The 13,765-nt window shown below is 46.0% G+C and overlaps 1 protein-coding gene and 1 long non-coding RNA gene across 39 annotated transcripts in view; one reads left to right on the top strand and one right to left on the bottom strand.

Annotated features, from left to right (window-relative positions):
- LOC144756055 (uncharacterized) overlaps nt 1-13,765 on the top strand; it is a 1,542,626-nt gene that overhangs the window by 1,194,086 nt on the left and 334,775 nt on the right. The gene's annotated exons all lie outside the window — the stretch shown is intronic.
- HOXB1 (homeobox B1) lies at nt 6,563-12,821 on the bottom strand. Its single transcript, XM_078641437.1, has 2 exons — nt 12,134-12,821; nt 6,563-6,891 (listed from the first exon to the last, which is right to left on the bottom strand). The coding sequence occupies exons 1-2, from the start codon at nt 12,819-12,821 to the stop codon at nt 6,563-6,565; spliced, it is 1,017 nt and encodes a 338-aa protein (XP_078497563.1).

The raw sequence follows: 13,765 nt of genomic DNA, 5'->3' as shown, positions 1-13,765 counted from the left end.
GCAGGTTGGAGATCAGGTGGTTGTTGTTGGGGTCGTTGATGTTTGCAGTGGGGTTTTTTTTTAAGACAGGGTGACTTGCACAGTTTTGAGGCAGTCAGGAAATGTTCCTAGGCTGAGAAAAAAGATTCACCAGCTTTGTCCAGTGGGGAAGAATGTATAAAGTCTTTAGCAATGTCACCTGGGACTGCGTCTCCAAAGTGATTTGAGGGTTTGTTTTTATGATAATCTTAAGTAAATTTTCCTATGTACCGGAATAATTAGTTTCCAAGTCTCTTTATGTTTGCATGTCAGCAGAGAGGTAGGTAGGACATCATGATGTGGTAGCCATTGAACTTTGGGGTCGAAAAACCTTAAAAACTCCTCTGCTTTTGATGGTGGGTCTACAGAATAGCTGGATGTAGGCAGGAGGAGTAGTTTGCGGTTCTGACGAGATCAACAAGTTGCTTCCGTCGGTTCTGGCCCGAGTCCAAAAGGGACCTAAAGTGGTTGGATTGCACCCAGAAGATGTGTTTTTTGTATTGGGGAGTAGCATTTCTGAGGCAGATGAGGTTGGTGGAGAGGGGCGACCATCTTCATTTCTTTTCTAGGATTCTTAAGGATTTCCTATCCTCATAAAGGGCCTTGTTGACCCATGGATCTGATGGTTTAGCACATTTCTTTTTCCTTTATAGTGGCGCTGCAATGTATAAAAAACTGTGGGAGGTAGCGTAAATCTCAATTGTGGTGGTGCCAATGGGGAAAATTGTCTTCTAAACAGTGTTGCTAAAAGTAGTGATGTCTATGTTTCTAGTGTCTCAAAACCAGGTAGTTGCTTGTTTCGGTGGACCCTTTACTATGGTGTGAGAGAGTCATTGAGTGAAGGGAATGAGGGAGTGATTGGTCCAGTCTACTGGGATGGGATCACTCACTGAGACAATGTTAGAGATTATTAGGTCTAGTATGGAGCCTTTAATGTGTCTTGGCTTGAGGTTATGTTGGATCGAATGATTGTTGAGGAGAGTGAAGGTGAAGTGATTCACTGTAGAGGCTTCTGTGATGCCCCACTGAAGGCTAAAGTCTCCCAGAAAGATTACTTTGTCGCTCCGGGTGGTTTGGGTAGTTATGTGGTCAGTGCAGTCCTCGAGAAAGGCCACATTATTACCTAGTGGGTTGTAGATTACAATTATTGTGAAGGGAGAGTTGTGTTGAGCACATAAGTCTAGAGCAGGGGTCTCAAACCTTTTCCATAATAGGAGCTACTTTTGTTCAATAAAAATTATCCAGAGCTACTCTAGTATTAGTGTTATAATAGTGACCACATCAGACAAAATTGCAAGACAAGCAGTGGTCACCTCAGTGTATCAGAAGGGTTGCTAGCAATAATGTAAAAGAGCTTTGTCAATTCAATTTGTAATGTCTTCAGATGGGTAATGTATAACATCCATAGCTACAATGCCCTGGGCATCAAGGTAATAATATTAGTAATAAGCCTCCCCATCACCACATTAAGTATCAGCTTTAAAGACATTTTGGAGATTCCACCAATGTTATACTAACATCAGCTTATGAGTTCTTAAAATACACGTGTTTTCATTTCAAATACACACTTTTCAGTTGTGGTTTACATATAATAATTTAATCAAGAAAAAGCATATTATTTAGAAAGCTGGGCTGCACATGGAAGAGCTACTTACAGATAGCTGGAGAGCTACCGGTAGCTCACAAACTACATGTTGGGGAAGCCTGGTCTAGAGTAAGGCATTAAAACATGGAGAAGGGGCCATTTTGTATATCCTTACATCTCTGTTGATGACTGTGATACTGCACTAAATCGGCCTACTCTGTCTTTTTTTTTATTTATTGATGCTTTCAACCCTTTTAATTTAATCACACCCCAGGGGACCGGTACATACATGTACAATAATTGATAATAAATCCATAAGCTAAGCATATATACAAATTCATCTCTATTTCAAGTTAATCATATATAAGATTGACAGTGTAAATAAATAACAATATTTAACAATAAATAGTATTAAATCCATAATATGGCGAGCAGCATTTGACAGTGTCCTTACTACTTTCTTTCTTTTCCTTAGCCCAACATTGCTTTAGTTATGAGACTGCATCCAGTCTGAAAGGGGCCCCCAAATTGTCATTCCTTTTTGTTTTGCTTTCTTTTCCTTGCACTAAGTGCAAATTCAAGATAATAAACATAAAAAGCGGCCCTGCCATTGCTGGAATGCTGGGGGTTGGGGATCCAGCCAAGCTGAAGCTATGCATAACTGGCAAACTGCCATCAATGTGAATATTAACTGAACCCTGGTCGCCAATCTTGACTCACATATCCCAAACAGCATACTCTGTAGAGTCATGGTAATATTTAGATTAAGGATATTCCCTAAAAAAAAGTGTGATATCTGATCTAATTATATCAAGACTAGGGCAAGAACAAAAAACATATGGACTAGATCCGCTCCTAGTTCATGACACCGAGGACAGTGTATTCCAGCAGTCCTGCCCCCTCCCCGTTTTGCTATTTTAGGAGTAAAATATAAATAAATAATCGTTTTATAATGCTGGGATTGCAAACTAGATGAGTAAAGTACTGTATGTCTAATTACAAGGATTCAAGAAACTGAAATTGTCCAGATCTAGCCTCTCCTGTCACTTGAAATTATGTTTTTCGAGGTCATCTGGGATCCCCTCATTCAGATATCCATACAATTGAGAAACGTACATTTGTCCCTGTCTATTAAAACCTCCACCAAGGATATCCTAGAAAGTCCAGCCAAACCATCCACCTTTTTTAGTAAGAAATCCCTAAGTTTAAGATATTTATAAAAATCCCTAACCCCTATATTAAATCTAGCCCGGAGCTCATCAAACGATGTCACGTGACTCCCTTGAAAAAAATCCACTAATCTCTCAAGGCCCAATCTCTTTCAGTTTGATAGGCACCTATCATGAAAAATTTCGGGTAGTGGACAATTGCGATGTATAACAGCATACCAACTATATCTCCCTATTCTCAGTTTCCTCAGCAATACAGTCCAGTTTTTAAAAGCAGCCATCAGAATCTTGAACTGCAGTTTTTATAGTAATTAGGCTCAGAAAATGTAACAAACATCTCTTTGCAGACCTACCTATCTGCAGCTCAAATATAGATGGAACAAAATCCTCGGCCCCACCTTCAACTACTATATTATCAAAAAGAGGACACATATACTGCATTGCAGCCGCTAAGTAGTATAGCTTAAAGTTAGATGGAACCCATCCCCCCTCTTTCCCTAGATAGGGCCAGGAATTGTTTGCCGTCCTGATTTTCTCATAGGACCATATAAACCTAGATACCATTGTATCCATCGCTTTAAACCAAAAACTTTTAAATTCAAGAGGGAGAAACAGCATCTTAATTAAGTTACACCTCCCCATAACTGACAGATTCAAATTGTCCCATCTTAGGAAATCTATTTTGGCTTTTGTCGATAACCGGAAACATATTTATCTCTACAATTTGATCCACCTTAGCAGTAATAGTGACCCCAAGATATACGGCCTGTTCTACCACCCGATGGTTCTGGGTTGCCCTATGGCTATTCACTAATAATTGTGTTTTCTTCCTATTTTGCTAATACACTGAAAGTACTCCAAATTCTTTTGCTGCCTCTTTAATTGCTGGGTTTTGCCGGGGTCACTTGTAACTATCGCGATATCATCCCCACACTCTGTTCTTTCTGATAATGGAGTCGTTTGGAGGAAGTAGAAGATCAAAGGTGTTATGGGATGTGTCGTCGAACCAGGTAGCATTGCCCTCCGTTCATTCCTGTTTCCTCTCATCCTGTTACTGAAAAACTAGTGTCACAAATGTCTCTTGACCATAAGGCTTTGTGTGCATTTCTATGAATATGTTGCCTTGCAGTGCAGTGCGTAGCTCCTGCAATAGTGATGAGCCATAAGAGCGGTGCCCGAGAAAACTAAGGCTTGGGAAGGGGGAACTTACATGTTGCTCAGTCTCTGGTTCATGGAGCAGTGGGGAGCGCCTTCAGTGTGCTCCAGTCTCTTTCTCACGGGATAGCTGAGGGGCTATAAGTGTGCCCCATTCCCTGATTCCTGGCAAGAGACGTGTTCAGTTTGTCTTGGTCTTTGGTTTATTGGAAAGCAAAGGGATGTGTCTTAGGTGCACAACACTCTCCGCTTCATGGGATAGGGATGCATCTTCAGTGCGCACCACTCTCCGCTTCATGGGAAAGGGATGCGTCTTCAGTGCGCACCACTCCGCTTCATGGGAAAGGGATGCGTCTACAGTGTGTCAATTTCTGGCCTGGTTCGTGGAAAGGTGAAAAGGAGCGCGTTCAGTGTGTACCACTCGCTTGTGCATGTGGTGGTGATGCTGTGTGTGGAGTCCTCAGGCTGCCCCAGTTTCTCATTCATAGGGTATTGGGGGAGAAGATATCAGTGTACCTCGGTCTCTGGTTCCTGGGAACTTGAAGTGGGTGAGAGGGGCGGGTGTATTCACTGTGTAGCTGTCTCTGCTTCATGGAACAGCGAATGTGTCTTTAGTATGCATTACTCTGGGTCATGGGAGGATTTATGTATTTACTTGAGGATTTTTGTATAGCGTGAACTTGTATTCAGTGTCAGTGTCAGCCTTTGGTTCCTTTTGAGATGAGGCGGTATTGAGTGTGCCTCATTCCCTCCGTCCTCGAGTCTCGAGCGCATCTTCAGTTAGTACCAGTCTCTGGTTCTTTGGGAGCCCAGGGGTGGGGGGTGGCGTCAGTGTGTCTCCGTCTCGTGTGCACGAGGCAGTGGGGCTGTCTTCGTTGTGTGCCCGTGTCTGCTGTATGCTGTATGCATGTGTGATGAACGGTCGTTAGTGTGCCCTAGGTCACTGATCAACCTATAGCCATAGTCTGCGGCGATGAGGGGGCCGTGAGTGTGCCCGGTCCCCCTTCTCTGGTCCATGGGACATGAGCTTCAGCCACTACCTAGTTGGTGGGATTGATAGGGGCGTCTGTAGTCTGCCTGTAGCTCTGGTCCTTAGGAAAGGGAGGGCTCGTCGTCCTAGAGCCCCGCTCTGGCCCACAGGAAAGGAAGGGGCCTCTTCCCTGTGCCCCGGCCCATACTTTGTGGAATGGAAGGGGCGATTTCACCGTGGGATATGGCGGAGTGTCTTAAGTGTGCCCCAGGGAAGGATGGGATGGCTTAGTCTGTTTGGTTAAAGGAGCAGTGGGGTCCCTTAAAAGGAGCAGTGGGGTCCCTTATATCCCTACCCCCATTCCCTCGGATTGCATACCCCGCCAGCCACCTTCCTCCCCGCCAGCAGCTCAAAGCCAAGAAATAAGATTAAAGGAGAGACAGGCTTTTATGCATTGTTCTATTACTTGACCAGATTTTGTAGTACATGTGTATTTATCTTGTTATATTGATGTATGATCATTTACTTATGTATTATCGGAAGTACTCAAAGTTATCATCTATGTATATTTATATTTTATTTTCCCCCTTTTTTTACTATTTTCCTTTTCGTTTTCAATAAATGTTATCGTTTTCAAAACTTAAAAAAAAGAAAGGAGAGACAGGCTGTTTAGGCTGAGGTAGTTTATTTATTTTTTAATGCACGCGAATTATCTATTTCATTTACAGAATGTGTCACTGTCGTTGACTCCGGACTCGGGCGTTTTTCAGTGCAGACTGCATCTTGCTAAAACCGGCATTAAGGACTAGTCTCTATGCGTTTTATATTCTATCACTTTAAAAGGAGGGGCTCCCATCTAGGAATCCGAGGGATATGAATCAAGCGTACAATAAATATAAGATACAACAAGCTAAGAAGCACGGCAGTTTCTTGCCTACCATTTGCTTCGCTAACAGCAGAAGCCCCCGCCAAGCGGCAAAGCTCCCCTCGACAGTCAGTGCTCCAGAGAGCCTGGGAGACCCGGCAACTCACCAATAGTGCAAAGAACGGCGGGAGCGGTCCCGAAGGCAAGCTAGTGTTGTCTTCATTGAGAACGAGAACCAACATTCACCCTGACTTTCCGAATGTTCTTACACACGTACTAAATGCCTTGTGGATAAAAGATATATAAATGCATACCACGCAGGGACTCTTTACACCTTCCAAAAATACTTTTCTTTACAATGTACGATATATTTACAAACTCGCTCTCTTTCTGGGTTTAATATTAAATATATTTGCATGAAAGCAGCGGTGTGATCCAGGGTGCTGTTCGACATATGTTAAAGTCTCGGAGTCAAACGCGGCCCATGGGAAGGCATTAGACAAAGTAAGAGCGAACGAATATCCCTGCAAGCCTTCCTTATTCTTCCGCGACATGATTGGTGGAGACAAAGAAGCTCCTTACTACTCCTCGTGGGGCGAGCACACACAGAATCCAAAACGCTCAAAGTTTATCTAAAACCGTGGCTGTTCATCCCGCGACTGTGTAACTTTAAAACAAAAGAAACGGGTATATCTAGAATAAAAGATACGCCCTTCTATTGCTGCTGAGGAGTAAACAACTGCTTCAGTTGTGGGTGCGAAGGAGAGGCATTGTTGGAATAAGAGGTCCCTACCGCTCCATCAAGATGAAAAGGAGTCTGGAGAGGGGTCTGGAGACGGGGAGCTGGACTGGTCCGAGGCCTCGCTGCATTCGCGGGCGCAGCTCCGGGGCCCTGCTGGGGGAGCCAGGCCCTCCTTCTCGCGCTTCTTCTGCTTCATCCGCCGGTTCTGGAACCAGATCTTCACCTGGGTTTCGTTGAGCTCCAGGGTGGCGGCGATCTCCACCCGCCGGGCCCGTGTCAGGTACTTGTTGAAGTGGAACTCCTTCTCCAGCTCCGTCAGCTGCTTGGTGGTGAAGTTGGTGCGGATGGGGTTCTGCGCGCTGCCCAGGCAATACTCGGAGGGTTTCACTGTCAGGGAAGAGAAGAGACACGAGAGTGAGACAGAGTGGGCAGACGGCGGCAAGGAGCACGCCTTTCAAACTCCTGAACACACATAAACATAATCAAGATACACGGTACCGGGAAATCGATAACATTGAAACAGTAACACGGGCTGCTAATATAATTGTCAGTAATAAAAGTAAACGACTGCTTAGGAAAAACTCACAGACACAAAAGTAACCAGAAATGGCAGCCGGGCGCCAGCGTTTATATGCCACTCTTTATTTTGTGTCCCTTCTACGGTGCATGCCTTTTCGATAGCTGCGCCCCGCTGTTCTATGCGGGCTGGAGTCACTGCTGACTATCCTCGTGCACAGCAGCCCCTTATTCTGCCAATCCTATGATATCCGCCCCACCCAGCATCCCTCACTCACGACTTTTCACATCTCTACTCCACAGTTCTGGGGAGTCCCCAGGGGAAATAACAACGACCTATCCCAAATGGGACAGTCGGATAACATCTCCTCCTCATTCCCTCCCCCAGCAATAAACAAACGGCGTTGTAGCAGGGCCTTCTTCCAGGAGCATTGCTACGATTCGTGCTGTGAGGCGCCCCTCGGTACAGTCGGGCACAGCGCTTCATAAAGCTTCTTATATTCATGCTATCGTTTTCGCACTAAAATCGTCGGCCTCCCTAGCCTCTCACCCGTGCTGGCCCAACATGGTCTTTTGCTTATACTGCTGCATACAAGCAAGCGTGTTATGGAATATATATCGGGGGTTCTGGTCAGATTCGGGCGTAGCTCTGCTGTCCCCTGCTGTATTAATTTATTGTATAGACAAGTCCCTCACCTCAAAAGGGGGTAGATCGCCCCCCCACCGGACAGGGTTTCTCCAAGTCTTAAATTGAAGAGGTACCCAATCCAGCAGTCTTAAATAAGCTCTCTGATACATATCAGTGCTTTCATTGTCAGACGCACCCCTCTGCTGCATACTATATATATTTGAACACACGGCATACATCACACAGGCCCACAGCTCCTGCAAGTAAGATCTATGTGATCAGTCAGCACCTGCATAGATCTTTGTGATCACAGCTATAGCCATCAGCTTCTGCAAGTGAGATCGTTGTTGAGTACACTTTACACATCAAAGTACAGATCACACATGCCCCAAGAGCCTGCACCGTGACCTCTGTAAGACGGGGCACAGATCAAACATGCTTTAATGACAAGAGAGGCCACCTTGGCGCGTGCAGATACAAATGTGAGGAGTTCACTTTACAGATCACTTTGACCTCAAGCTCAGGCACCTGAAATCTATTCGAGTTTGGAACTCAGCCTTGAGGAGGCCTATGTATTCACAAAGATGGCATGTGCAGGAGATTGAGGCCTGTGTGATGTATAAACTGCAATCACAGGGCCCAAGGATTGCTGTATGATCTCTATGTTCTCAACTCGTGCAAGCAAAATCTTCGAGTCTGTACAGGCCCAAATACCCTTCACTTTTAGAAGCTCACATCACACAACCCACATACTCCTGTGCATGATGTTTTTGCGAGGACAGTGTAAAATGACAGAAGCCTCAATTTCTTTCATGTGTTTGTCACTAAATTTACAGTTCAAGCAGTCCTCTTTAATTTTAGCACACAAAAACGTTGTGAGTATGCCATAAGGATCGCATAGGTCTCAATCGGCTACAGAACAGATCTTCATAAATTCATTGTACAGATCACACAGACCTCTCCAGGTCGTGAACACGAGATCTTTGTGCATGCACTCTACCAATTACACAGGCCATTGCACCGACCGAACATGAGATATTTGTAATTGCCCTTTACAGATTGCTCATGCCATCATCAGCTCCTGAAGATGAGATCTGTGTGAGACACAGCACGAATCACACAGGCCTCTCCAGCTCCTGAACATGAGATCTTTGTAAATACACCTTCCATATCACACGGGCATCACCAACTCCTGAACATGAGAACTGCGTGAGGCCACTCCACGGCTCACACAGGACTCTCCGGCCCCTGAACATGAGATCTTTGTAAATACACCTTACATATCACCCAGGTATCACCAACTCCTGAACATTGAGGTATGTGTGAGTCCACTGCACGAATCACACAGGCCTCTCCAGCTCCTGAACATGAGATCTTTGTAAATACACCTTACATATCACAAAGGCATCACCAACTCCTGAACATGAGATTTGTGTGAGTCCACTGCACATATCACACAGGCCTCTCCAGTCCTATAACATGAGATCTTTGTAAATACACTTTACATATCACAAAGAATTCACCAATTCCTGAACATGAGATATGTGTGAGTCCGCTGCACATATCACACAGGCCTCTCCAGCCCTATAACATGAGATCTTTGTAAATACACCTTACATATCACACAGGCATCACAAACTCCTGAACATGAGAACTGTGTGAGGCCACTCCACGGCTCACACAGGTCTCTCCGGCCCCTGAACATGAGCTCTTTGTAAATACACCTTACATATCACACAGGTATCACCAACTCCTGAACATGAGATCTGTGGGAGTCCGCTGCACGAGTCACACAAGCCTCTCCAGTCCTATAACATGAGATCTTTGTAAATACACTTTACATATCACAAAGAATTCACCAATTCCTGAACATGAGATATGTGTGAGTCCGCTGCACATATCACACAGGCCTCTCCAGCCCTATAACATGAGATCTTTGTAAATACACCTTACATATCACAAAGGCATCACCAACTCCTGAACATGAGATATGTGTGAGGCCACTCCACGGCTCACACAGGTCTCTCCGGCCCCTGAACATGAGCTCTTTGTAAATACACCTTACATATCACACAGGTATCACCAACTCCTGAACATGAGATCTGTGGGAGTCCGCTGCACGAGTCACACAAGCCTCTCCAGTCCTATAACATGAGATCTTTGTAAATACACTTTACATATCACAAAGAATTCACCAATTCCTGAACATGAGATATGTGTGAGTCCGCTGCACATATCACACAGGCCTCTCCAGCCCTATAACATGAGATCTTTGTAAATACACCTTACATATCACAAAGGCATCACCAACTCCTGAACATGAGATATGTGTGAGGCCACTCCACGGCTCACACAGGTCTCTCCGGCCCCTGAACATGAGCTCTTTGTAAATACACCTTACATATCACACAGGTATCACCAACTCCTGAACATGAGATCTGTGGGAGTCCGCTGCACGAGTCACACAAGCCTCTCCAGTCCTATAACATGAGATCTTTGTAAATACACTTTACATATCACAAAGAATTCACCAATTCCTGAACATGAGATATGTGTGAGTCCGCTGCACATATCACACAGGCCTCTCCAGCCCTATAACATGAGATCTTTGTAAATACACCTTACATATCACAAAGGCATCACCAACTCCTGAACATGAGATATGTGTGAGGCCACTCCACGGCTCACACAGGTCTCTCCGGCCCCTGAACATGAGCTCTTTGTAAATACACCTTACATATCACACAGGTATCACCAACTCCTGAACATGAGATCTGTGGGAGTCCGCTGCACGAGTCACACAAGCCTCTCCAGTCCTATAACATGAGATCTTTGTAAATACACTTTACATATCACAAAGAATTCACCAATTCCTGAACATGAGATATGTGTGAGTCCGCTGCACATATCACACAGGCCTCTCCAGCCCTATAACATGAGATCTTTGTAAATACACCTTACATATCACAAAGGCATCACCAACTCCTGAACATGAGATATGTGTGAGGCCACTCCACGGCTCACACAGGTCTCTCCGGCCCCTGAACATGAGCTCTTTGTAAATACACCTTACATATCACACAGGTATCACCAACTCCTGAACATGAGATCTGTGGGAGTCCGCTGCACGAGTCACACAAGCCTCTCCAGTCCTATAACATGAGATCTTTGTAAATACACTTTACATATCACAAAGAATTCACCAATTCCTGAACATGAGATATGTGTGAGTCCGCTGCACATATCACACAGGCCTCTCCAGCCCTATAACATGAGATCTTTGTAAATACACCTTACATATCACAAAGGCATCACCAACTCCTGAACATGAGATATGTGTGAGGCCACTCCACGGCTCACACAGGTCTCTCCGGCCCCTGAACATGAGCTCTTTGTAAATACACCTTACATATCACACAGGTATCACCAACTCCTGAACATGAGATCTGTGGGAGTCCGCTGCACGAGTCACACGGGCCTCTACGGCCCTTGAACATGAAATCTTTGTAAATACACCTTACATATCACACAGGTATCACCAACTGATGAACATGAGATCTGTGGGAGTCCTCTGCACGGAACACAGAGGCCTCTCCAGACCCTGAACATGAGATCTGTGGGAGTCCGCTGCACGAGTCACACGGGCCTCTCCGGCCCCTGAACATGAGATCTTTGTAAATACACCTTACATATCACACAGGCATCACCAACTCCTTAACAGGAGATATGTGTGAGTCAACTGCCCAGATCTCACAGGCCTCTCTGGCCTCTGAACATGAGAACTTTGTAAATACCCCTTACAGATCTGTGGGAGTCCGCTGCACGAGTCACACAGGCATCACCGACTCCTGAACATGAGATCTTTGTAAATACGCCTTTCATGTCACACAGGCATCACCGACTCCTGGACATGAGATCTTTTTAAGTACTCCTTACATATCACACCGGCATCACCGACTCCTGAACATGTGATATGTGTGAGTCCGCTGCACGTATCACACAGGCCTCTCCGGACCCTGAACATGAATTCTTTGTAAATACACCTTACATATCACACAGGCATGACCAACTCCAGGACATGTGATCTATATAAATACACACTACTTATCACACAGGCATCACTGACTCTTGAACATGTGATCTGTGGGAGTCCGCTGCACGAGTCACACAGGCCTCTCCAGCCCCTGAACATGAGATCTTTCTAACTACACCTTACATATCACACAGACACCACCTCCCCTGAACATGAGATCTGTTAGACTACACAGATCACACAGGCCTCTCCAGCCCCTGAACACGAACACTGTGTGAGTCCACTGCACGGATCACACAGGCCTCTCCGGCACCTCGACGTGAGATCTGTGGGACTGCACTGGTCAGATCGTGAGATCACTGTGAGTGCACTGTATAGATGACAGCTCTACTGGTTGAAGCATTGCTGCTCACTAAAGAGCTCTAAGAACTATAGTGAACAAAGCCACTTACCGGTTTTGGGGGGATTTCTCTTCACTTTCATCCAGTCGAAGGTGTGCGTGGTGGAGGCCTGCTCGGGGTGGCAGGCGGGCTCTCTCTCCTCTCCGAGAGGCGAGGTGGGCATGTGAGTGTAGGTGCCCTGCAGGAAACCCTGCTGCTCCTGCAGAAAGGGGTGCTGCTGCTGGTAGAGGCCGGACCCGGGGGAGGGGCAGTAGGTGTCCGTCAGGCCGCCGAGGCTGGATCCTGTGCCGGCGGGGTATACAGAGGGCTGGAAGTACATCCCCTCGCCCTCCTGGCTCAGGTAAAACTGGTGCCCGTAACCCGTGCCGCAGCTTTGTGAAGGGTACACGGGCGCCTGGCCAGGGTATGCCTGGCCAGCCCCCGATGGGTAGGCTGAGCCCTGTTGATGGAGCTGGCTGGACACAGCTGCGCTGCCCCCCACCATGAAGCGCCCATCTCCATTGTAAGTGTCAGCACCTGAGCAGGCCGGGAAGGCTGGGGCACCCTGGTCCAGGGGGTGGTGGTAGCCCTTGGGCGAGTAGGCGCTCGTCCCGCGGCTACAAATTGCATACTCTAAAAAGGAGTTCATCCTGGGATTGTCCATCTGCCACTGCCCGCGGAGTGACAACCTGTGTGAGATGACTCCTCCTGCCCCGAGACCTTTGGATAGACTGTCAGAGCTGTGAAAGTTCCCTTCCATGGATGGCGAGCCTTCAATCCTCGTCCCCTGCACCCAGGACATGTGTCTCTGGCGGGGAGCCAATGGCGAAGGACCTCCTGAAGCCTGTCACATATCTGAGCCCATCCATCACCCCTCTGACATTTGCATGACAAAGAAACTTCAATCAAACCCAGCCCATCAATCTGATAACAACACATATGCGTCAAAATCTGCCTTCAAAGACTTTAAAAGGGAGAAAAAGTTCAAATTATGCACGACTTGTTTTAAAGTGTTAAAATGCCCCAAGTTATAACATCTCCCCAAAAGCATCCAAGCCTGTATTTATGCAAAAATATCCCTACCCTGAAGCTCTGGCCTGCAGAGAACGGTTTTTAGGAATGGGACACGGTGGAGTTTATTTAACATAAGCCTTTTTTGTTTGGGAAGCATATTCGAGCCGCAGAATAATTCTAACTTTTCTGTGATTGGGGGGCTGGCGAGAAAACAGGTCTGGCAGTAAAAGGGCTTTGTTACAGAGACCAGGCTGGCCAAGCTATGTAATTGAATCAATACACTGATGAGTTGATGAAACAAGGTTAGAAATACCCAACTGCCTCTTTCGTGGGAATAATAAAATCATTTTGTAAAACGCAGACCTGGGATGCTTTCAAATCAAATGTATTTTTAGACTGCTTATACTGACCAAAGTTCTTGGTTCTAAAAAAAACGCACTATTCATGCACTGAGCAGCTGCAGTAACGAAACCAGCATCTAGAAATCTAAGACTCATTTCGATTCAATAAAATGCTGCTACAAAAGCAATAGCGCCATGAGGTATAGCTTTTGGTCTGCACTGGTGGGCTCCAGAGGCGCTGTCTGATACGACTAGATTGCCTCCTTTTAAGAGAGCACTCTAGCTGGGCGAAAGGGAGACAGCAGCGGCCGCCGACAAAGACGAGTCCGGGAAGGTAACATTTATTTAC

This window comes from Lissotriton helveticus, chromosome 5_1 (assembly GCF_964261635.1).
Source record: "Lissotriton helveticus chromosome 5_1, aLisHel1.1, whole genome shotgun sequence".
In the NCBI taxonomy this organism is placed as follows: Eukaryota; Metazoa; Chordata; class Amphibia; order Caudata; family Salamandridae; genus Lissotriton; species Lissotriton helveticus.
Note: the sequence above shows the minus strand (reverse complement) of the source record. Positions and strands in the feature narration are given on the sequence as shown.

What these genes read in the sequence shown, in the direction of transcription:
- HOXB1 (XM_078641437.1), bottom strand. Translation starts at nt 12,821, where the DNA reads ATGGAAGGGAACTTTCACAGCTCTGACAGTCTATCCAAAGGTCTCGGG. An exon ending in GAGAAATCCCCCCAAAACCG is followed by an intron (nt 6,892 to 12,133) that starts GTAAGTGGCTTT and finishes CTTCCCTGACAG; the next exon opens with TGAAACCCTCCGAGTATTGC.